This window comes from Ammodytes marinus, assembly GCF_949987685.1.
Source record: "Ammodytes marinus genome assembly, chromosome: 1".
NCBI classification, from domain to species: Eukaryota; Metazoa; Chordata; class Actinopteri; order Uranoscopiformes; family Ammodytidae; genus Ammodytes; species Ammodytes marinus.
The window spans coordinates 26927904-26950770 of NC_137230.1; the positions used below are offsets into that span (position 1 = coordinate 26927904).

General features: G+C 38.1%; 4 protein-coding genes across 6 annotated transcripts in view; all 4 read left to right on the top strand.

Annotated features, from left to right (window-relative positions):
* Window positions 1–995: 995 nt before the first annotated feature.
* On the top strand, window positions 996–1394 carry LOC307271407 (retinal cone rhodopsin-sensitive cGMP 3',5'-cyclic phosphodiesterase subunit gamma-like; the record flags this gene model as incomplete). The annotated part of the gene is made up of 3 exons (XM_080053853.1): window positions 996–1099; window positions 1190–1227; window positions 1318–1394. 3 exons carry the CDS (start codon window positions 996–998, stop codon window positions 1392–1394), a joined length of 219 nt encoding a protein of 72 aa, XP_079909979.1.
* A 2559-nt stretch (window positions 1395–3953) lies between these two features.
* LOC307255228 (guanylyl cyclase-activating protein 2-like) lies at window positions 3954–5938 on the top strand (the record flags this gene model as incomplete). The annotated part of the gene is made up of 4 exons (XM_080033880.1): window positions 3954–4148; window positions 4232–4381; window positions 5136–5232; window positions 5817–5938. 4 exons carry the CDS (start codon window positions 3954–3956, stop codon window positions 5936–5938), a joined length of 564 nt encoding a protein of 187 aa, XP_079890006.1.
* Window positions 5939–10541: 4603 nt separating this feature from the next.
* On the top strand, window positions 10542–12244 carry LOC307251385 (guanylyl cyclase-activating protein 2-like; the record flags this gene model as incomplete). The annotated part of the gene is made up of 4 exons (XM_080028748.1): window positions 10542–10742; window positions 10876–11025; window positions 11974–12067; window positions 12153–12244. The coding sequence occupies 4 exons, from the start codon at window positions 10542–10544 to the stop codon at window positions 12242–12244; spliced, it is 537 nt and encodes a 178-aa protein (XP_079884874.1).
* Window positions 12245–14361: 2117 nt separating this feature from the next.
* LOC307255303 (uncharacterized protein) overlaps window positions 14362–22867 on the top strand; it is a 34685-nt gene continuing 26179 nt past the window's right edge. For all 3 annotated transcript variants that reach the window (XM_080033984.1, XM_080033986.1, XM_080033985.1), the window contains exons 1-9: window positions 14362–14482; window positions 17354–17413; window positions 18099–18254; window positions 20161–20298; window positions 20653–20769; window positions 21182–21337; window positions 21919–22098; window positions 22208–22330; window positions 22671–22784. In XM_080033984.1, the coding sequence (XP_079890110.1) occupies window positions 17369–17413; window positions 18099–18254; window positions 20161–20298; window positions 20653–20769; window positions 21182–21337; window positions 21919–22098; window positions 22208–22330; window positions 22671–22784 (1029 nt within the window). In that variant the 5' untranslated portion in view covers window positions 14362–14482; window positions 17354–17368. The remainder of the gene's footprint in view (window positions 14483–17353; window positions 17414–18098; window positions 18255–20160; window positions 20299–20652; window positions 20770–21181; window positions 21338–21918; window positions 22099–22207; window positions 22331–22670; window positions 22785–22867) is intronic.

Consider the following 22867-nt stretch of genomic DNA (forward strand, 5'->3'; position numbering starts at 1 on the left):
GTTCATATCACGGTTTTGAAGCCACGGGTTGGTTTTGTACAGTACGGTTCTCAGTTAAGAGGAAAAATGCAACAAAAAAAACTGCGTGCAGCATTAACAACAATTGTAGCCTAAAAGTATTTTTCGGTATAGAAAAGCAAATACTGCTGCAAACAGCCAAGGTCTCCAATACATAAAATACTTCTCAAATAAAAGTGCAAATTCCGCACCGCAATCAAATCAAACCATTCATTTGGTATATTTACTTCATTTTGACGCTGTTTATGGCATAATCATGTATTGTGGTACAATGCAGTCTGGTACGGCCTGTGTGGCTCGGTACTAACAAGAATATGTGTATTGTTACACCACTGCTTTTAATTGTCATTTAGCTCATTCAATCATAATCAGTTACAAGTGGATGAAACTGCCAAGAAAACCGACCAACCGCCATTTCTATTTATCTGTGTTTAATGAGTGGTGCAATCTTTCAGTCAGTTACCCTTTGGATGTCTTATGTTTTATTCTTGTTTAGATTTCTAATGGTTAAACACAGCAAGACAAAAATCATGTTGTTTAATCTAAATATGTAACATTTATAAAAGCATTGTTTTCTGATCCCTTTGACTATGTTTGACTTGTCAGACCAACTTTTAAGCCGGCCCTCAAAATACTCCTTAGCCCTTATGATTTTCTGACAACAATTGAGTGGGAGGTGGTTAAGACAACGCTATAAAGGCAGAGTGATGGTGGCATAAAGATGAGGCATAATAGAGAGACTGCAAGAAGAAAGAGGACTTCGCCTTTGTCTTGCAGCTTCTTTTTTCATTTGCTAAATTTTTTTTACGTGCAGTCCGCCAGCAAAGCAAGTAAGCGCAATTTCTTGAGTGAGGTAGTGTAGTGAGATAAAATGTGCATTTAGTTTGTGCTTGAGAATCCTTTGAAAACTCATGTGAAAACACCACATAATATAAAATATGTTTGAATGCTCCCATGTGCATCTAAAAGTGTACAAGATGAACGCAGCAGCAGCAGAAGGAAGCAAGCCTGCTCCCCCCAAGTTCAAGCCGAAGGAGATCAGACAGTTCAAGAGCAAGGCTCCCAAAGTTGGACAGAAGGGGTGAGAAATCTTTTTCTACACTCGGACATCAATTAACCCAACAACTCGCAGAATATTTCACTTTTCTTTTTTTTTTGTGGCAAAAAACAGGTTAGACAACGACTTACCAGGGATGGAGGGTCTTGGAGGTGAGGCTGGATTTGACATAAAGTCCGGAACACTTCAATGTACAGATTTGTATTGTTGACTCGTGTTTATTTATTTATTTTGTCCTGCAGGCTCTGCCGTGATCTGCCCTTGGGAGGCATTCGGTGACATGGAGCTGAGCGACCTGGCTCAGTTTGGCATCGTCTAGACCTGTTAGCACTAAAGGAATATTTTTCTATTGTTCATACAGTATTTAGTATCAAGGTGCTTTTTAAATGTATCCATATTTAGCTAGAAACATTAATTAAATAATCTATCTCTCTAGAACTAAATCATGTGATGCACACAGTCACATTGTTGGTACAATAAATGTCAGTATTTACAAAAAAAATTCTGGTTTGTATTATGTTGTTATTCTCAGCCGATTTACTTCTTGTGTTATTTTAATTGTCAGTAAGTTACAGGATGTGGATTATATCAGCCTAGGCAATATCATTGGCATTGATTGGTTCCTGGTATTGATACAACATCTTTTTTAGAAAAGTATCGGTATGTCAGTCGAAACTGTAAAATGTCTTGCTTAATACCTATTGTTCACAATTCTTCACTAAACAAATTGTACATTAAAATGGATCATTGTCATTATTTTTTATGTGTTCATATCTATTAGACTTTTTTTTAAACTAAAGTGTAAAGTGTTAAGGTTGCGCGGCTGTCAGCCTGGTTCTACAGCCGAGGCTGCTATGTGAAAGTGTCCAAAATAAGTGACTGCACAGGCGGACACAGGTCGCGACTAATGCCGCTCCTCCTGCGTCGTGCTTGGTGCATGCGAGAGTGTTTACGTAATTTAGCTTGAAAGAAGCGGGAGCACATAACCCCTGTTCTAGCCTCCCTGCACTGGCTTCCGGTCCGCTTCAGAATAGATTTTAAGATCCTGATGTTTGTTTTTAAAGTTTTAAATGGTATGGCCCCCGTGTACTTGGCGGATCTCATACAGGTCCATAGACCAAGCAGAGCTCTGAGGTCTGCAAACAGCTTATCTCTGGATGTGCCAAACAGCAGGCTTAAAACTAAAGGCGATCGTGCATTCTCCGTGGTTGCCCCGAAACTTTGGAACAGCTTACCACACCATATTCGCTCATCTGAGTCTCTGGAAACCATCAAGTCCACTCTTAAAACTCACCTTTTTTCACAGGCTTTTACATTTTAATGAATTGTTTTGTGTCATTGCTATAAGTGTTTTTTAATGTGTGCTGTTGTATTTTAATGTATGTATTTTATGTAAAGCACTTTGGTGAATTTAGGTTCTTATAAGGTGCTATATAAATAAAAGTGACCTTGACCTTGACCTTGATAGCCAACCCCTTAAGACTAACGATAATATCAAACCTGTTTGAAAATGTCGGAACGTCAAGACGGGAAGAAGACTGGCTGAAATCGGGTCGGAAGACCACCTTACACCAAATGACTCCAGCACGACTTCTGTGATTTCAGTCCGACATTGGAAGATTGTCTGCGACTGTGAAATCGCGTGAAAAGTGTAGTGTAAGCCCAGCATTACTCAAAGTAAGACTATGTAGGTGACCTCTGATCCCAATTCTGGATATTTACATACCAAAATTTAACAGACAGTGCCTTCTGGTTCCGAAATAAAACGATTGTGACAACCAACATATAACATATAACCCCGTTCTCCCCTACTGGTGGTGCATGCTACTGGTGCCCATTTAATTTTTTTTTTTTTTGAAGGGAGAGATATCTAATGAGAAAATTTATTTAATATCCCTCAAAATGTATAACACTCCCCACCATAATGAACACTTGTGGGGATTTGTATGCAGTTTATTTCACACCTTTCAGAAAAGTTTAATCAAAATAAATATTTGTAGAAATACAGAAATGTATGAGAAAATCTTGTAGAGTGCATGGAAAAGGAATGTAATTGTGTTTTTCAACTTGAGAATTGGCTGTAAAACAAAAGTCTGCGCAATGACCTCATCGCAAAGTTCTATCCAGATCAGGCATTCTGCTGAGGAACTTATGGAGCCCTGTCACTGGCAAAAGACAGAACCAGCTGAGCTTATCAAACAAAAATAGAACTGAATACATAAAAAAATTATATACTGTCATTTTAAGTTATGTGCGTAACCTTTGGCGCCCCCATGAGGAATTCTGAGTAATTACAACAAACATGTCGGTCCATCTATCTTAGCAGTAGAATCAATAACAGACAAACATTCGTGGGCACTTCTTGGGATTTTCATGAGCCCCTGCGCCAGTGTCAGGGGGCAACACGCCGAAACCGGTTTGTAAACGCTGAGAAAGTTGTTTAAAAAAACACACACAAACACACTCACTGCTACATGGACCAATCCCTGCTATAACATAAGATATAGCACAAGTTATAGCATAAGTAAGAAATTCAAACAATCTGGAATGTACATGCTACTGACAAAAACACATGCAGACAATTTATATCATAGTCAGCATTGTTTAATTGATTTACCACACTTTTGGCACTGTAAAAAGCATTGCCAGATTGTCAGGCCCACTTGGACATCACCTTATTGTTGGCTGAAGATCAAGAGATTAACATGTAAAGCCCTTTGACCTATAGCCTGATCAGTGAGATTGGCTGGACGGCAGTGCAAAGTTCTTTAGTTTGATTGGAGTGTGTGAGCAGAAGCCTTGGTGCCAGAAATCAAACTTTCACTCAAACAGACAATCAATAATCGGGACCCTTTTTAATCAAGGTAATCAAAGGACCATGGGACAAGAAGAAAGCCACAATGAGGAGATGGATTTGGCGCGTATTCAGGACCTGTGCATCATGTTCATGAAGGAGTGTCCGAGTGGTGCCCTGCACTTACACGAGTTCAAGAGAATATTCGGGGTCCAAAGCAGCTCTCAAGAGGAGTCCCTCTACATCGAGAATATATTCCATTCCTTCGACACAAATCGGGTAAAAGAAACAACAATTCCTCATTGTGGATTTACATTTTTAGCTCTATTCTATATTCAACTCTTTGCATTATTTGCCTACAGGATAACACGCTGAATTTCGTTGAGTACGTGGCGGCCCTCCACTTGATCCTGCGGGGGAATCTTGAAGATAGGCTCAAGTGGTCCTTCAAGATGTACGACAAGGATGGAAATGGCAAGCTGGACAGGCAGGAGGTGAAACGCCTCATAAAGGTAAGAAAGACCTTTTCAGATATCAAGTGTTTACTAAGGAAAATAACTTCTCAGTAACGGTGTTGCCGTAAGTATGTTATTGCGGTAAAAATGTGTAGAAAGAAGGGTCAATTTGAAGAAAGTGGAGTGATTTGGGGTAAAAATTTCAATATTGCGTGCTTTCATAACAAATCCTCTACAGTGCTGACCCACAAGGCTTAGGGAGGTGCTGTAGGTTGACAGGGCATTAGAGGACGAGGGAGTGGTCTGCCTCTGTGAGGGCTATATTTGAAGTGATAATCTTCAGTGTACTTTGAGGTGAGCCTCTAAACATAGAAACGTTCAATTAGCTCACTATTCTTGTGCTCTGATTAGATTGACTGGAATACGTTAATATTTGTCACACTAATCCAAAAGCAAAATGTTTTATTTCTTATTAGGTACCATTGGTTTATCTGCATTAATGAGACATATTGGGGAACCTCTAAGAATTAAAAATAGTGTAGCTGAATTTGTTCTCACACTGTCTCTCTATTTGTTCCGGAGTTTCAGGCATTTAATTTACCCTTGAGTGTTTCCTCCATTGTAAATATATAAATTGTTATATCAACTTTCAGATCACGTCCATGAGAGCCTGTATTAAATTTGTTGAGCCATTAATGACCCTATTACACAATCTGTGTTGTGCAGACGTAAAAGGTTGAGTAAATTCAACTAAAGCTAAAGCTGATGGTTAAATGCACTTGATCACAGATATGTTTTGTGTCTCACACAGATTATTCACAAAATCAAGCTCCAGACGAGTGAGGTCGAATTGACGCCGTCCGAAATATGTGACAGAATATTTGACCTGGTCGACCAAAATCATGACGGTAAGTAAATTAAAAGTGTTCATTAGGATACCTTAATAACACGGATTACACATATTAGGATTGTGTTTGTATTGACAGAGAATTGCAGTGAAGTGCGGATTTGCCTTGGTTGGATTGTAATGTTATAATACATGTTTGTTTTTTTCAAGCACAATATATGTGTGCCTTTAAAATGTAATTTCACATTTTAGTCTTCACATATCCATTTATACAATGACAGAGATATTGGATTAACACAACCCCATCAGGAGAAGGGGACAAAATCCAGTGTCCCAAAGTAGGACTGTATATTCCAAAACTTCAGTCTTTCTGGTAAAAACTGAAGAAAAAAACTGTAGCTCAACAAGGACACCGTCCAGGTAAAATACGATAAGGATATTTCATATGGTTTGATTTGTCTGACTCAGATTGCTAGAGACTCATTTTAGTTTTGACTAAACTTCAGACTGCACACAGACAGGACTGTGGATTTCGAGGAATTCAAGAGCGTAATCAGTTAGTGATCATTACACCATTACAGTGACCAATAACACTTTCAATGTACATCTAGCAGTGACTCACTATGATCTTTTTGTGTGCCCCAGGTCAGATAACGTTGTCCGAATTCATGGAGGGAGCTCAGAAGGATGAATGGGTCATGAATCTGCTGAAGTTGGATGTTAACGCCACAGGATGGGTCATGCAGAACTCTGTGAAATTACCATGATCTCTTAATCCACCCAAATGTTTTTCTTTTGAGGCTGGCAGAGAGCTGCTGCCTTGGCTCCATGATGAGCTCCCTATGACTTTGGAATGGAGCTCAGTGCATTTTCTCCAAAGATGCAGTGCACTTGTGATTTGGACTGTCGGTCCCCAGCTCCTGCAGTCATTGCTTTATGCCTGTGGCCTGGTTTGGCATCGAGCAAATGTGTCAATCTAAGGAAACCCATTACTTAAAGACAGCTCTTGACGGCAGTACAGTCAATGATTGTGTATTTTTATTGATTATACTTGCATGTGTTTTTAGTTTAGTTGGCCTTAGTGGATTAAAAACAGAATAAATCACCCCTAAAAATGATGTAATGGTAAATGGTAAATGGACTTGACTTATATAGCGCTTTTCTAGCCAATTTTCTCAGCCCCAAAGCGCTTTACATATCTTACCACATTCACCCATTCATACACACACTCATACACCAATGACAGGTAAAAATTAAAGAAAATAATATAACTTTTTATTTAAGTGGTATAATTGATTGTTACAATTAGGTTGTTGATCCTTAAAGAAAATTCTTAAATCTTTTGTTGTCCAAGTTTAGTTATAATATACAAAAAAGTAGTATTGTATCACTTTTCAGACTACTTTAATTTATGCTAGTACATCAGTGAAGCCAGTTTAAAGTGCATCAGCGTTTCCATAGTTAAACATACAGCTGATCAAGCCAAAAACCAACATATTATTAATTTGTTATTTCATTTAAAGGTCATATCTGACTTTTTGTTTTGCTGTTCACATTTATCTGGTAGATGTTGTAAAATTTGGATTTAATTTTGAACTATTCACTGTCCTAACCTTACCATGGTGGCAGAAACTATCATGGATGAGTGAATGGACACCATATAGCTAATTTGAAGCCCTCTCCTTGTAACATATGTTGTAACGATTGGGTTGGCAAACAGATGCCTTTATGCAGCAAACATGGAGCAAAAAATAGTATCCATTTGAAGTTGTGTTTCTGGCTAGACAACACATTCCACAAGAAAAGCTCAATATTCACTCCACTTGTAGCTGTCGTTCGGTTTACACCAACTCAGGAGGGCAACATCTTAGCTGTTAAATGTTCCACTTTCTTCAACGGCTATGTTTTTTTCTGTAATGTTTTTTGCCTGCTGCAGCAGGGCCGACCGGAGGGTTAGCGTTTGTTATGCTACCGAGAAACCTGAAACAACTTGAGAATATTATGCAGCTTAAATTTATTTAATTTATTTTTGCACAAGTCTGCAGAAAATGTTTCATGTGAAAACTCATGCTGTATCTGTGTCAGATGTGCATCTATTTTGATATTAAAACATATTTTTATTCAAACATTTGTATCTAGACCCGATGTCTTATATGATGCAGCCACCTGGTATCACCCAACAAATGTTCAAATCTTACAAGTCCTACACGCCAGGGGCTTAGAACATAATCCTCAGAGGCTTGATGTACTCACCTTAGTCTTTGCTGCCAATCACTTAGTCTGCAGGGTTTACGGGGACTGATCTAAAGTGTGTGAGAAAAGAAGACAACATTGATCACATCACATAAAGTGATTAACCCTTCTAATGTGTTAGAAAGTTGCACACAATGTTAATGTAAGCGGGTCAAATTTGACCTGTGATTTAACATAGCCCACCTTTTGTTTAGAGACCTCCCGAATTTACTCAAATGGTAACAATGTGTTTTGTGGGTTTATATAGCTTTTACCGAGGATATCATAAAATCTGGTTCCAATAAAAAAATAAATGCATTTTTTGCATATCTGAAGATGAAAACTGGTCAAATTTGACCCTAAGAGTTGAAGTGCTCAATGAAAACAATATAGCAAATATCTAATTCTGCTAATGGAATTAGGTGGTGAAATATGTGCAGTTGGCCACATATCTGCAGACCCTTATAAGTCTAGTATTCTTCTTTTGTTACCAGTGGTTGCTAAAAATAACAATTTTAATCAACTTTTTTTTTAATTTTTTTTAAGTCTTTATTGAACATGGTTAAAAAAAATAATACAAACAAAAATAAAACGATTGAGCAGTAAAAAAGGAAAGAATTAAATTAAAAACAAACAAATGGGATCCTCAGGATCCTAAGCAACAAATACATAACTCAAATAACATAGTTCATGTTCAAAAGGGATAGGAAGAAGTTAAGAAAAACGTTTCTGGTCTTACCCCCTCTTATTTTTTATAATTGTTTACAAAAAAAAATGTTCAGTTTGAATCAGTCAGTGTCTATGATGTTTGGCTCGTGGGTTAAACAAATCAAAACTTTTCGACAAAACAATAACAAAATAAAATAATGGAACAGATGAACGAAAACCATCAAATTGAAAACAGCAAAACAGAAATTCACTGCTCCAGGTCATAACAATTCAATGTTTGATTTCTGAAGAGTTTTTTTAGTTTTGATATTGTTGTACATTTTTTTAGCTCATCATTGCAGTTGTTCCACAGACTTACAGCCTTTGTCGTAATACAGTGTAGTTTTGTATTGGTTCTTATAGATGGTTTGTTGAATATACAGGTTCCTCTTAACTTGTATTTGCTCTCTCTCAGTTGGAACAACTCCTGGATGCCATGAGGCAATTGGTGATTATTTTCTTTAAACATTATTTGAATAGTTTTATAGTCAATCAAATCTAGAAATTGAAGTGTTTTTAGTTCAACAAATAATGGATTTGTTGGTTTTATGTATAATTCGTATAGCTCTTTTTTGAAGGATGAAGATCGGATGTATATTTGTTTTGTATGTGTTTCCCCATATCTCCACACAGTAGGTCATGTAAGGAAGTATGAAGGAACAGTACAATGTATACAGGGAGGTTTTATTCAGTAGGTATTTGGTTTTATTCAGTATTGCTATTGATTTAGATATTTTAGCTTTAATATAATTTATGTGAGGTTTCCAACTTAATTTGTTGTCAATTAATACTCCCAGAAACTTTATTTCAGATACTCTTTCTAGTTCTATGCCATTTATCATGAGTTTCTTTTCTGTGTTGGTTGGTCTATTCCCAAAAATTATAAATGTAGTTTTACTTAGATTCAATGTAAGTTTATTTTCATCAAACCAGATCTTCATCCTGTTCAATTCCTTTTCCATAGTATCCAGAAGCTGTTCCAAGTTGTCTCCACAGCAGAGTAAATTTGTGTCATCAGCAAAAAGAACAGTGTTGACAGTTTTTGATACTTCACATATATTATTGATGTACAGAATGAATAATAATGGCCCTAACACTGAGCCCTGGGGCACCCCACGTGTAACCTGTTGCAATTGTGATTTATGATTTTGAATTTCGACATATTGTTTCCTGTTCTGTAGGTAGCTGGATAACCATGCCAGTGCAATGCCTCTAATGCCGTATCTTTGTAGTTTTTTTATTAACAGCTCATGATCAACAGTGTCGAATGCTTTTTTTAAATCAACTTAAAGTAGCATTAAGATACCATGAAAATACTCCTGCATTCCAATGTCTATGTTAGTCAAAGTACCAGTAGTTAGCGTTCAAGCATAAACAGTAAGGCTTTTTATTGTTGTAGATGCATGTAAAGGTGTATAAACATTTTACATTTTTTTTAGAACAGACTTGATATTAATGTCATCTTTATTAACCACCGTAGCTTCTTTAAATTGTCAGAACGGGAGGGCTAGACATGGAGCGTTACCATCTAGAACATGCACCACTAGATGATGTCAAAATACACTTTTTTACACACTGCACCTTTAAGTGTTTGTATTTTACTGTTGTAATTCAGATTAAAAAGTAAAATTGTTCCTCAGAATTGGAGTGAGGCACTTGAAATTTCAAGTGCACTTTTAAATTAAAACATAATATCTGTCCAATGTCGAGTGAATTTCAGAGCGATGTTACTATTTCAAATTTCAAAGGTCATAACGACATGTCCATGATGCTACCTTTCCTTAAACTTGGGTTGATAACTGTCTGCATCACTATTTAAACACAAATTTCTTGATATCTTGAGGATCACGCAACACTCTTCAGTTATTGTAATATAATTCATATGTTCTGCATATGGTCTAAACGGGCTGACCAGTCAGTGTACTGTTTCACTATTTAGCCCACATTCACTAGATCAGGTTGGGCGCTAAGACAGACCTCAGGGGATAAACAGTTCTAACAAGACCACTCTCAGGATTTGACGTCAGATGTCTTATAATCTCGCTGAGAGCATTACAGTGGGACATCCCCCCTTTGCTCTGTTTGCTGTTAAAGAGCCAAATGCGCCTCAGCTTGTAAGCAAATTCATCAATGCTTAGGAGTCGGTGGATGGACCATTGTTATCCACAGGGCAATGCGCGGCTTTGTCAGGTTTTAGAAAACTAAACATCTAGAAGAAATAAAGGTATTCTTCAGAGGGGTGTGAAGAAGATCAGTGAAGAGTCAATTGGATTTGTCAAGCAGGTTACTTTGGAATTATCTACACGGGCTATTTTGCAGACGGAACAAGCCTCCCAGTCTTTGTGCAGTGATGAATGTGCATGACAACTTGTGTTTAGGTTTTTCATTATTTTAACAGCTTAACTTTTGGCTTCTAGTTTTTTTACAACTATGGGTCAAGGACACAGTGACGCAGGTGATGAAGTGATTCTTAAAAACATCCAGGAACTCTACCGAAAGTTTGCGAACGAATGCCCGAGTGGCAATATGCACTTACATGAATTCAAGAAAATCTTTAGACCCAACGGAAACCCAACAGAAGAAGAAAATGCATATATGGAAACCGTGTTTAAATCTTTTGATACAAATAAGGTAACCTATCAGTGTCTTGTGTGTGTGTGTGTCATATAGAGATAGTGAATAGGTACAATATAGATAAGCAAAAATAGCAGAAGTATAATGTATTGACAGGCAGTATGACCTATCTCTCCTGATTGCTTCTTAGGATGGTCAATTAGAGTTCATGGAATATGTGGCAGCACTGCATCTGGTTTTTCGTGGAAAACTCGAGGACAAACTGAAATGGTCTTTTAAAATTTATGACATCGATGGAAATGGCAGCCTGGACAGAGGGGAAGTGAAACAAATTGTCATGGTAAGTATTGGCTTTTATTGTGTTTACATCAAGAAAATCAGACTCACACTATACTGTCAAATATTTTCAAATGTCAGATTTGACCCTAACTCTCAAAGCTTAAAGTTGCTCTGAGGAAATTTCAGTTTGTGTTCATTCTTGCACCCCCTTTGGACAAAAGCAGTAGTGATTTTACTACGCCAGCTGTTGCTCCTGGGTGAGCGTATGACAAAGGCATTAAGAAAAACTATAAAAAAATTACCATTCTTTGCACTGATGGTCTCGTTTGCTGTTACATGTCCTTTGTGATCGGAGGAAAAATTTGACCATTTAAGAAGTATTTGAAAGCTCCCCGTAGCACCTTTAAGTTAGAAAACAGTTTTTTAGGAGTTTTTAAACAATCAGCCTCATCAGAACTGTGTGGGTGTATTTTTTTCTTTCTAGTAACTGTTATTAGCTTTTTTAAGCAAAATTATGTTTTCACGTACAACAGTATCAGCTTGATGTAGCTCATAGTCAAAAACTAAATTAGGTTGTTTTTATTGTCCTATATGAACTCAACTTCTATGATAAGTGAGTACTTCATCGATTTAATTTGGAAAGTTTAGGTTCTTCGGATTTTATTGAAGCACACCACTCCAAGATACGATCATAACAGTGTACTCAACTAACTTTTGCCTTACACTATCAGTTACTTAGTCCACACATATGGAAAACAGTTTTTGATCGAAAACAGAATAAAGATCAAATTTAGTGGATACAAAATGGTATAAAATTGATAAAAACTATATAATTAAATATAAAAAAGACCCAAGACAATGCATACAAGTGAATTTACCGCGGACATAAGGTTCTGTTGAGTGTCTTAAATGTGCATGTATGAAAAGATGAAACAAATGCCAGTGTAAAATATGTCTTCTCGAACATTTGAACTGAAATTCACTTGCATTTTTGTTTCCATCTGCTTAGATCATTTACAAGTTAAAGAGAAACAAAGACCCTAACAAGAGTATTGATGACATTTGTGACAGAATATTTGACCTGGTGGATAAGAATAAAGACAGTAAGTAACAAGTTAATGACAAATTGTTTAGATTCACCTTAAAATTGTGATTCTGATTGGGTGTCGTTCTGTTCCTCTTGTCCAGGTCGGATTACTTTGGAAGAATTCATTGAGGGGGCTGAGAAGGACCCATGGGTGATGGATCAGCTCCGACTGGATATCGGGCCCACATTATGATTTGATGATGTACCGCGTGTGTTTTAATGATAAATGATAAGACACAATGACACCGTAAATAATCTCCCTTTGGTGTTTGGTCACCTCAACTTGCATCTCATCAGATACATTTCTGTTGGTGTGGGGGGGCTTTTGATAATCCAACGGAATAACCTGCACTGGGCTTTTTGTTCTGGTGGAGTCTGAGATTCAAGATGACCTCAGTCATTATTTCTTCGGATGTGGAAACATGCCAACTGCTGGCTGTTCGGAGACACAGCCTGAGTCTTTCAGTTAATTCCTCAACTTCGTCATGATCTCTTTTTTTTTATGGGTAGGCCTGTAATGTTCATCTCCTATTCAGGTTGTGGACAGCTACATGTCATGAATGAGCATCCGAAATGTATTGATGATATTTTATTCCAAAGTTTTGTATCATATTTTATGTCTTCAAACTTGAATTGTACTGTTTTTGAGTACCCATTCCTGAATAAATTGTAAGCAAAATTACATCAAGTTGGGCGAAATGTCAATAATAATTTGGCATGTTGTCTTGATGTCAATACAAAGATCAGTACATGCATTAACAGTAAGTTTTTGCAATTCATTCTCTCAATGTGTGCCTGGTTTAAAACGCAGAATGTCCATGTTTTTTTTTTGTTTTTTTAAAGATATTTTTTGGGCATTTTTATGCTTTATTGATAGTGCAGAGAGACAGAGGTGAAATGGGGCAGAGAGGGGAGTGACATGCAGATAACGACCGCGGGTGGGAATCGAACCCGGGTCTGCTGCTGGGCCCGGCCCGGGAGGGGGACGCCTTACCAACTGAGCTAAAGGCGCCCCATCCATGTTTTTTTTATCTGAACTATTGTTTGTATTTGTATTAACTATTGCTAAGAGGTCTTCTAAATATGACTGATGAAGAAAATGAAATAAGGTTCACAAATGCAGGACATGTGGATAACATGAGAGTAATGTGTGAGGTACATCAGTGTATATATGTAATTGTAAGAGTCTTCAGATAGCCATGATAATTAGTTGACATTTGATATCCACTGTCAATAAACAAATACCATACAATCGTGTGTGCGGGTTTATGATTTCTATTTGTATTATTATATTCTAAATGATTCTAGGACATAATTGGTGCCCATTTACTGCAATTTCTTAATAAGCCTGATTCTTGCATTTATCAAAAGAAAAATGTGCTCTGTCAACACAGCTTTTTGGTCAGCTTACAATATGGATTTTACCTGACTTACTATTTTTAGCATTTAAGGGGCTTGTCCTTTGGCTTTACTGTGACACCCACTGATCCATAGAGACATAGTCTTAAGCCCATTTGAAGTAAAGCAAAGGAACATTGTGTGTGTGTGTGTGTGTGTGTGTGTGTGTGTGTGTGTGTGTGTGTGTGTGTGTGTGTGTGTGTGTGTGTGTGTGTGTGTGTGTGTGTGTGTGTGTGTGTATGAGGGGTTGAGCAAGTGTTTGTGAAGCCATTGGATGTCATACGTGTTAGGCAAAGAGCCTTAAAGGCTGAGATTAGTAAAACAGGTTAAATCCATGCAGGAAGAGTCGCCACAAAGGAACACATTTCGAGTGTCAATGTCTGTGCACATTTGTAAGAGTGCAGCTAGAATCAACAACAATGTAATGTTCCTTATAATATAGCCTTATATAATAATGCATATTAAACGCAGAATTCTAACATGTCTTTAGTGATCCCCAAGTAGGCTATCACTTGGAGATGTTGTAATTAAATGCACAACAATGAAAAACTATTATTGTGCAGGAGTTTTGTAGTAGCCTAGTATTAACTTAGTTTACAGTATTATAACCTTTATTATAGCCTACTATCTATGATTAGAACAAGCTTATGATGTGCAAATAGGCTAGCCTATAACTTCAGTATGTAAAGCTCTAACAGGTGTAGCCATTTCCATGACCTTAATGCACGTAATGTATTTAATAATTTATTCATATGGTACAAATCATGGTACAAATGCATACATTTTATAATATGTACGTGATGCATACATGGCATGGGATACATGCATGGGTAGTTTACGCCAACAGTCGGTGTCCGCCCGGATGTCAGACTGACAGAATGACGCATGCGCAGGTTCCTCCCAGTTGTCTGTTGACAAACGTGACCATTGCATATCTCTGTCCCGTCGCTAAATGGAATACAATGTAATTTCTTAGGACTTTGTTGTTACGTTGAGATGCTTCGGGAGGATTCTTCAAGAAACTGTGAATCTAGTAAGCACTTAAAAGTTGTATTAAACGGGTGTGAGTTGCTGGACCGAGGTAATTTACCAAGTGGGTAGTCAAGAGGCAGTTTAATGCTAGCTAAGTTAGCATGTAGCGACATAGCTGAAGACAAAGTTAGCTAGCTGGATTAACGTGAGCCAAAAGTGTTATTTGGTTAAATAACTGGCCGACTCACCGACGCCAACCCCAACACAAGGGGCCTTCTCCTGGTAGAAGTGTGAAGCCTTTGCGGATGAAATGAGCAGTGGTACAGAACAGTCAGGATAAAATTCACAGTTGCAAGCTAACTAAGCTAATGACAAAACCTCAGGTTCCCACATACAACTGTTTGTGACGCTAGGCTGTTAGCAATATTATGTTTGAAATTAGTATTTCCCCCTGCTCAGTTAGCAATACATAGTGGGTATTTCGGTCCTTTATTTTTCTTGAAAGCTACGATTATGTCAAGCAAAAATGATCGAGATAGTTGCATGTTTTGTCCCATATGTTAGCCTCGGTCTGCAGTATCTTTTTGCTATTTTCTTCACTTTAAATCTGTCCATCTCATGTATTCCTTAGAGTACATCATTATGATATAACTTTATCCAATCACTATTTTGGAACGGTTCTGCATTAGATTGTTTGCAGTTTGAATGTTGTTTCCCTATTTGCTCATACAAAAAACAGTAAATTAATTTTGTGATTTACGTAAACACATTGAACACAACTCGATAGATTCGGAAATCCAGGAAAGGTACCGGATAGCTAGCTACAATGTAATTTAAGGTAGCCTACTGTTGTCTACTGTGGTATGCGTGAGAGAACCAGTTTGACCTGATTTCTCTTGGTATGGGTTGGACTGCTCATCAAGCTGAATGCATTTGGCTCATCATGACATGCACCCTGTCGGTGTACTCAGTGCTACACCAGGCCTCAAGTCGTGGCCAGTTTAGTCTTCTGGTTGTTTGGTGTAGGCATACAAGCTAAAACAAGTCTCAAGAGCCACACCTGTGCCTTTCTGCTGCTGAAACGGACCCTGCAGTCCGCAATATTATGTTTGATTCCCTGTCTGGCATACATCCAAACAGTCACTTCACTGGTCTGCGGGTTAGACTGCCTGATGAAATGGCCTGAAAGCCTGGCTGTACGCCTTTAATCTATTATCTGCTATGCTGGGATTCTTGTAAATAATTCAAGAAAGGAACAAGCAGCGAGTGTTGTCTTGTGTTTCCTGCAACTCTATAAGGGCTAACCTGCTCTTTCATTTAAATGCAAAAGCAGTTCTGCTCTTCGGAGGCTCAACCGCCATCCTTCTGTATTATTTTATCAACCATAACATTACATATGTTCATGAGTTGGGTTGTTTGTTTTTGGGTATGTCTTATGTGTTTGCTGCTGATTCTATAAATTATTTATCATACAAGGTCCATTATAGAGAGTGAATACCTAGGGGGCAAAACCCCTTTTTTTAAAAAAACAGACATGGAGCGTTGTAAAAGGTTGTTCACCAGAAATGATATCAAGGACCTTCCAGGATCCCAACCTGGGTGGACAACCTGGTCAACAAGCTGCTGGAAAGCTACAGCGGGCCGACATAGAGCAAATCAGAACCACTGTTTAAGCGAATGGGGGTGGGCTAATAGGGAATTTTTTAAACTTATAGATATCATTATGAAACTTTGCAAGTTGATTACTGACATTAAAACAACAACTTTTTGTATTACAGTATTTTCCAAAAAGTTTTAATAAATATTAAAAATCATCAATAACTTACTAATGATGCGTACATTTGCATATCTGCAAAGCCCCAACATCTAGATGTTGGACAAAAGCTGAGTCAATTTGTTTTTAAATTTTGAAAACAAAACAATTGTCCAACTGCCTGAAGCTTTTCCTAATCACAGTTCAAATTTGATCAATAACCCATAGAAAAATAATTTTTTACACTGTTTTTTCCAAGGGAATGTCTAGCCGTTTCCTAAAATACCAGCTTTAGACTCCAAAAGGACACTTTTGGTCCATGGCACATGAAATGTAACTGTGTAAAAAAGTTATTTTCTATGGGTTATTGATCAAATTTGAACTGTGATTAGGAAAGGCTTCAGGCAGTTGGACACTTGTTTTGTTTTCAAAATTTAAAAACAAATTGACTTTGTTTTCTTCCAACATCTAGATTTTGGGGCTTTGCAGATATGCAAATGTAGCATCATTAGTAAGATATTGATGATTTTTCATATTTGTTTAAACATTTTGGAAAATACTGTAATACAAAAAGTTTTTGTTTTAATGTCAGTAATCAACTGGCAAAGTTTCATAATGATATCTATAAGTTCAAAAAATTCCCCATTACCCCATCCCCATTCACCCCATTCACTTAAACAGTGGTTCTGATTTGCTATGTCGGCCCGCTGTAGCTTTCCAGCAGCTTGTTGACAAGGTTGTCCACCCAGATTGTGATCGTGGAAGGTCCTAGATGTCATTTTTGGTGAACAACCTTTTACAACGCTCCATGTCCATAAAATCACTTTGCCCCCTGGGTAGAAGTAGCATTTTGAGAACATCTTGCTCTCTACATTTTATTTATTTTAAACAGGATCTTTGATGAGATGGAAATCTAGTAGTGTATTATTCTTAAATAGGGATGGCAGAATTGTTAAACCGTCTGTGGCAGCTTTATTGTTTTGAATTTTTGACTAGCCAAGTCACAGTGGACAAGCATAAACTCAAAACAGAAATAGGTCAGATGAATGATGAATGAGTTTGATTGAGAGTGTCCAGTTATTTCCTAAATGCTAATATACCTTAGAAACCATACATGACACACCAGTAGTAACGAAAAACGTGTGCATTGGTATTTTTGTATTTATTTTTATTTTTCAGGTCTAAACTGAAACCATGCTGAAGTGGTTTTCCGCCGAAGAGGGAGAGCCTGGCTCTGTAGTAAGTACAAATGGCATGTGCTTATTTCTCAGTACTTGAATGGTTCAGTCACAGTGAGTCACATGACCCTCTTAAAAATGCTGGATGTTATGATTCCTGACCTGATAAAGATGGTCTTTTGTTGAAACTGAGGTCACTGAATGTCTGGAATTAAAACTAACCGTTCTCATATGCATATGTAAACTTCACTACACTAATTGATCAAATGAAATGTACTAGTGACAATTCATATTAATTAGTACAGACAATCTTTCTCAGAAAAAGGCTTTTTTTTATTGTTTCATGTTGTCTTGTGCAGCCTAACTATTACCAGCAATCGAATTAGCTCAAGGGAAACTTAGCAAAGGCTAGGGTTAGGGTTAGTCTGATCCATGTACACATAGACTGGAATTAGTTAGAGTGCTGAGCACAGGGCTTTGACCCAGACAATATGAGTTCACACTTCCTGTGAGGGGGGAACCCTTGCTCCAGCCTAAATCCCCCATTTACTCCAAACACCTAAACTTATCTCTATATGAGGTCTAGGAATGCAATGTTTCATAGAATAATTTAAATTGCATTAAATGTTGCACTTCCATCATTCAGATTAACAGCAATCCAATCCAATATTAAGAATAATCCAAATGTCTACTGTACTAATCAGATCAGTTTGACACAGTGACCAATCTTCTCTGCTGTTTCCCAGGGCCCAGGCTCTCCACATGGGGCCGCTGGTGGAGGAGAGGTTGCTGTTGAAGAAATAGCCGAGCGGCTCGGACAGACTGAGCAGCTGGTCACTCAGCTGAAGGAGCTGATCAGGGAGAAGGATGCAGCTCTCCGCTCCAAAGATGACCAACTGAAGGTGAGAACTATGTCTCCACCGTATTCACAAGTTCTTAATTTTCATTTAGTAAACACATTAGCTGATTATTGACTTAATACCTACAGAGGGGGAAAAGAGCAACATTTTACACATTATACCAAAAGTGCACTTGTGTAGGGTCTGTCACATCATCAATAGAGTCATAGTCATTGTTTCGAAAAGTTGTATTACAATAATAGTCAGAGGGGTTCTGGAGAGACCCTTTTCTTCAGTACACAATGGCCTATAACATATGCCAGTATGTTAGATCACATGTGTTAAATAGTCACATATCTGTGTTTATCTTCTACACCATGACACAAAATGTGCCGACTGTTGTCTTCAGTATCAATATCTCTCATTTGCTAGTTGCATATTATCTGAATGAAAGTGCACTTTGTTTGACCATGATGCTCAGAATATTGCTGTAACAAAATGAACTGCAACAACACTAAATCCAAGCACAATGGTTCTGAAGAGTTTTAGGGTGTATTCACACAGGGAAAGTCCGCTAGTTCACTTGCTTTGGTCCAGACCAAATAGAGTTTAGATTTTTTTGTTTGGTGTGGTCCACTTTCATATTGCCCCTTTTGCAAGTGAACCAGCATTACGAAGCAAAACCACACGTGATCTGAGGTCATTAATTCATTGGACAGACATTCTGGGGTGGAGAGAAGCAGGAAAAACAATAGGGTTCCCTGCCCATCAGGGCTTGGGAACCGCGTTGCTCTGCAAAACGCGGTCCCAGCTCCTGCTCGGGCTTGGCCCCCTAAAAATACGCCAGCTGTGTCGGCGATAGTGTATTACAGAACAGTTAGTGGCGTTCGGAGCGCAGAATCAAGGTCTACTATAGGCTACTGACGAAAATCACACAACACATTGCATCTATTTATTAACAATATTTATGAATTTAGGCTATATTTTGCTGCTCCAACTCAAATTCAGCCCAGCCAGGCGATAGTTAAGTTTCAGTTTTCAGTAATAAAATAAAGCTATCTTCTCCTTCCTATATCTGTCTATCTTTATCCCTCCACTGCACACTCAGTCACTACTATCCATGCTAAAAGGAAGCAGGATTATAACCTTGTTTAGCACATTATTTTTAAATATTTTATATTATTTATTTTTTCTCCCCCATCTAATTTTGACGATTTTTAGAAAAATGTGTTGGTTTGTAATCGCTAAGGGAGCATGTTTAAATAAAACTTGTGAACCTTAACTTTTAAATGTATTTTATTTCATGTTTCTATGTGCTACACAGGCTTAGATATTAAGGTTTTGGTAGACTTTACAATTCATACAATTTTTTCAGAAAACCCTCAGGCATGAAGACATGCATCCTAGATTGCCATAGTCATCAATGGGTTAATGAGGTTTTGGTTAACTTCAGTCGCCCAGTATCTAAAATACACATGATAATTCCGTGATTATACCGTGACATGAATTGTGTATTCTGATGTAATTATTGTCTACTTAATGCAGTAATCCATGCTCAAAGGCCTTTCTCACTGAGACAGTCAGGCACAGTTGCTCACATGAGTAACTCTAAAATAGTTTGCCATGCTGCAGCAGCTGCTCCTGTTAGTCACCGTTAAAAAAACCCGGATCTAGTTAACTATTAAACGGCCAAGTCAAAGTCTACTACACAATAACAAAGAGAGGAATGTGGATTACGACACAGTGAAATTGTGGCTGTAATGTTAAGTTACAGGAGAGTGTAAACAGGAACACTCATCATCACTCTAGGAGACACATCTCACACGTACAAAGTCCACTTTTTGGCTGCATCTCCTGAACTGCTCTAATAAGGAATGTTTCTGCAGTGTGCTCCAGCTGATAATGTAATGAAACATGTAAATTATTTTCCATCAAGCGTGAGGTAAATACAATTTTGTCTGGGACTAAGGTGGAGAAGGAGACATGTGAGTCAAAGCTGTCAAAGCTGCGTCTCCAGAACAAGGCCAAGGTGACCTCACTCAACGCACAGCTGGAGGAGCTGAAGAAACAAAATGGAGGAAAAGGCACGCCAACGCACAGCAAAAAGGTATACTAGGCAGAAACAAACACACACACACACACACACACATTCATGCTTGTACGGCAACACATGTGAATTACAGTAAGTACCATGTAAATTCCCTTAACCTAACCAATGTGTGTCTTATTTTAACAAAAAAATATTCTGAATGGTAATTCTAATTTGGCAGTAAATCAGTTTTTAATCCACTCATTGGCAGAAAGGCTCTGATGCAGTGTCCCTATAAAGCACATGTAACATTGCTTATTAAGTCGTTATGGCTAATATATCAGATTTTTTTTTTTTTGTGTTTCTGTTCTTCTGGCAATGTAGTCCAATGCGTGCTGGATTATAAAGTGTTGACTATTTGTTTCCTTTTAGGGGTCATCAGAAGGAGGAAGTGAACAAGCCAGTCGAGGCAAGATTGTCTTGCTTAAGAAGAAGGTGGAGGAACTTGAACAGCAGCTCGCACAAAGAGAGAAGGAACTGGAAAACAAGGTACCTTCAAGTCTCCCATTTAAAGAAAATTGATTCCTTTTCATCATAAGCTTGTTTAGAAGCAATGCTATTGGTATTATGGCTTTGGTTATCTGTTCCAACTCACACTTCTTCTCTTTCAAAACCACTTCTGTTAAATTTTTTGAATCCGACAGTATTCATTCATAACTTGCACTGCACTGTTTTATGTTATTTAACCTTATCGTTATATTCTTTTTGAATTAGTTTGACTTCTTAAATTCTTATTTATGTGTGTGTTTCTTTATTATCTTTTTTATAAATTGCCTTCTGGCATAGTTTGTAGGGTTAAAATGACTAAGGTGGTAATGTATACATTTACAGAGTGATAGGCAAGCAGCCATAGAAATCTGTTTTCATTTCTCTAATGAGGAGCATAACTCTCTTCTTCTAGAGGATGGAGGTGGAGTCCCAGCGGCAGCGAGGCGAGGAAATGGACGCCATGCTGACAGAGAGAGACAGGAAGCTGGGAGAAAAAGAAGCTTATATTGTTCACCTGCAAACAGCATTGGGAGGAGACCAGCCCGCCCCACCTTCACCACAGCATAAGGTCATACACATCACATGATTGTAGTGTAATTTTTGCCACATTTTGGCTGTGTTTTTGAAAAGCCCTACTAACCTCCTCCCTCCTACATACTCAACATATATATACTACATACTCTCTACTTAATGATCGATTGTGTATGCAAGGCTCCTCGGACCATTTACACTGAAGTATACAGAAGCAATAAAGAATTAAAAAAAAAACTTCTTTGTTGTTTGAAAAGACGCAATGCATTGTGGGGCGGTTGTGTAGGAAAAGTAACCTATTGATCCATACACAAAATATTCCCGGAAGTAAGTACTCATCCGGGCATTTCTCGCCTGAACAAACTCGCATACATAACCACAAAATACTCAAATTGATGTCAAAATTAGTGTGATTAGGACGTTAGTAGGGCTTTTCGAACAAAGCCAACGTTTTCCACATCTTGAGATTCAGACACGATAAATATCAACATTCAACAGAGGATACAGTATGCTCAGGCAGTCGTTCATTTAAATTCAACCCAAAAGGCAATCCACGTTTAGAGCATACCCCACTCTCTGTGTGGTATATTGTCAATCAACAGTGTTTTACCTTCTCAGGTGGCAGAGGACGGTGGAGCGATGCAGGAGCTGCAGCTGCTGGTGCAGAGTCTGACCAGGAAGGTGGGAGAAGCTGACGAGAGCTACAGCTTGCTGCAGGAGCAGACAGACAGCCTGAAAGAGCTGCTGGCCACAGAGAAGGAGCAGTACATTCAGAAGGAGAGCATGTACAAACAGAATGTAGGTCTCCAGTGCTTTGCTTCTATTGTAGAGTTTGATTCGGTCTATATTTGCTATGAGAAGTATTGCCATCTTATGTCTGATGATGGGGCCCTGTGTTTGTATTTAGATCCAGACGTTTAAAGACATCATTATCCAGAAAGATACCCAGCTGTCGGAGATCAGCCAGATGCACGAACAGGAGCTCTTCAAGCTAGCAGCAAAGTCAGATGCCAGTGCAGACTTGGAGCAGGTAGGAAAAACACCCGTTTCTAAATATATCAGTGAGGAAGCACTTCTGTGAGTTAACAGAATCCTGTATCTCCTTTTTGTAATATTGTTTTTGTACAATGTTGTACCACTTAAAAGATGTTATTCTGTATAAAGGAAACCAAAGAGTGCCTCACCACAGGTGGTTACTGCTGTAGCCACATGACTCTATGCAACACATAGAATTACATTATATGTTTGATTTAAGTATCTTTAAACCCGTGTGACTGTGTTGATGTTGAGGCAGTGGGTGGTGGATATCATAGAAATAATACTTGGTTGGTTAGGTAATGTTAAACACTTCCTTGATTTCTCCTCGTCAGCTGTTGAAGGCTCTGAAACAGAAGCTCTATGAGAAGGAGGAGGTGCTGCTGGGTAAGACCCAGGTCATTGATGTTCTCCAGGGAGAGGTGGATGGCAGGGACCAACAGATAAAGGTCAGGAACCAAACAACATCTATTGTAATAATGTTTTTGTTTTTTAAATATTTGTTTTGTTATGTTATCAACCATCCTGTCTC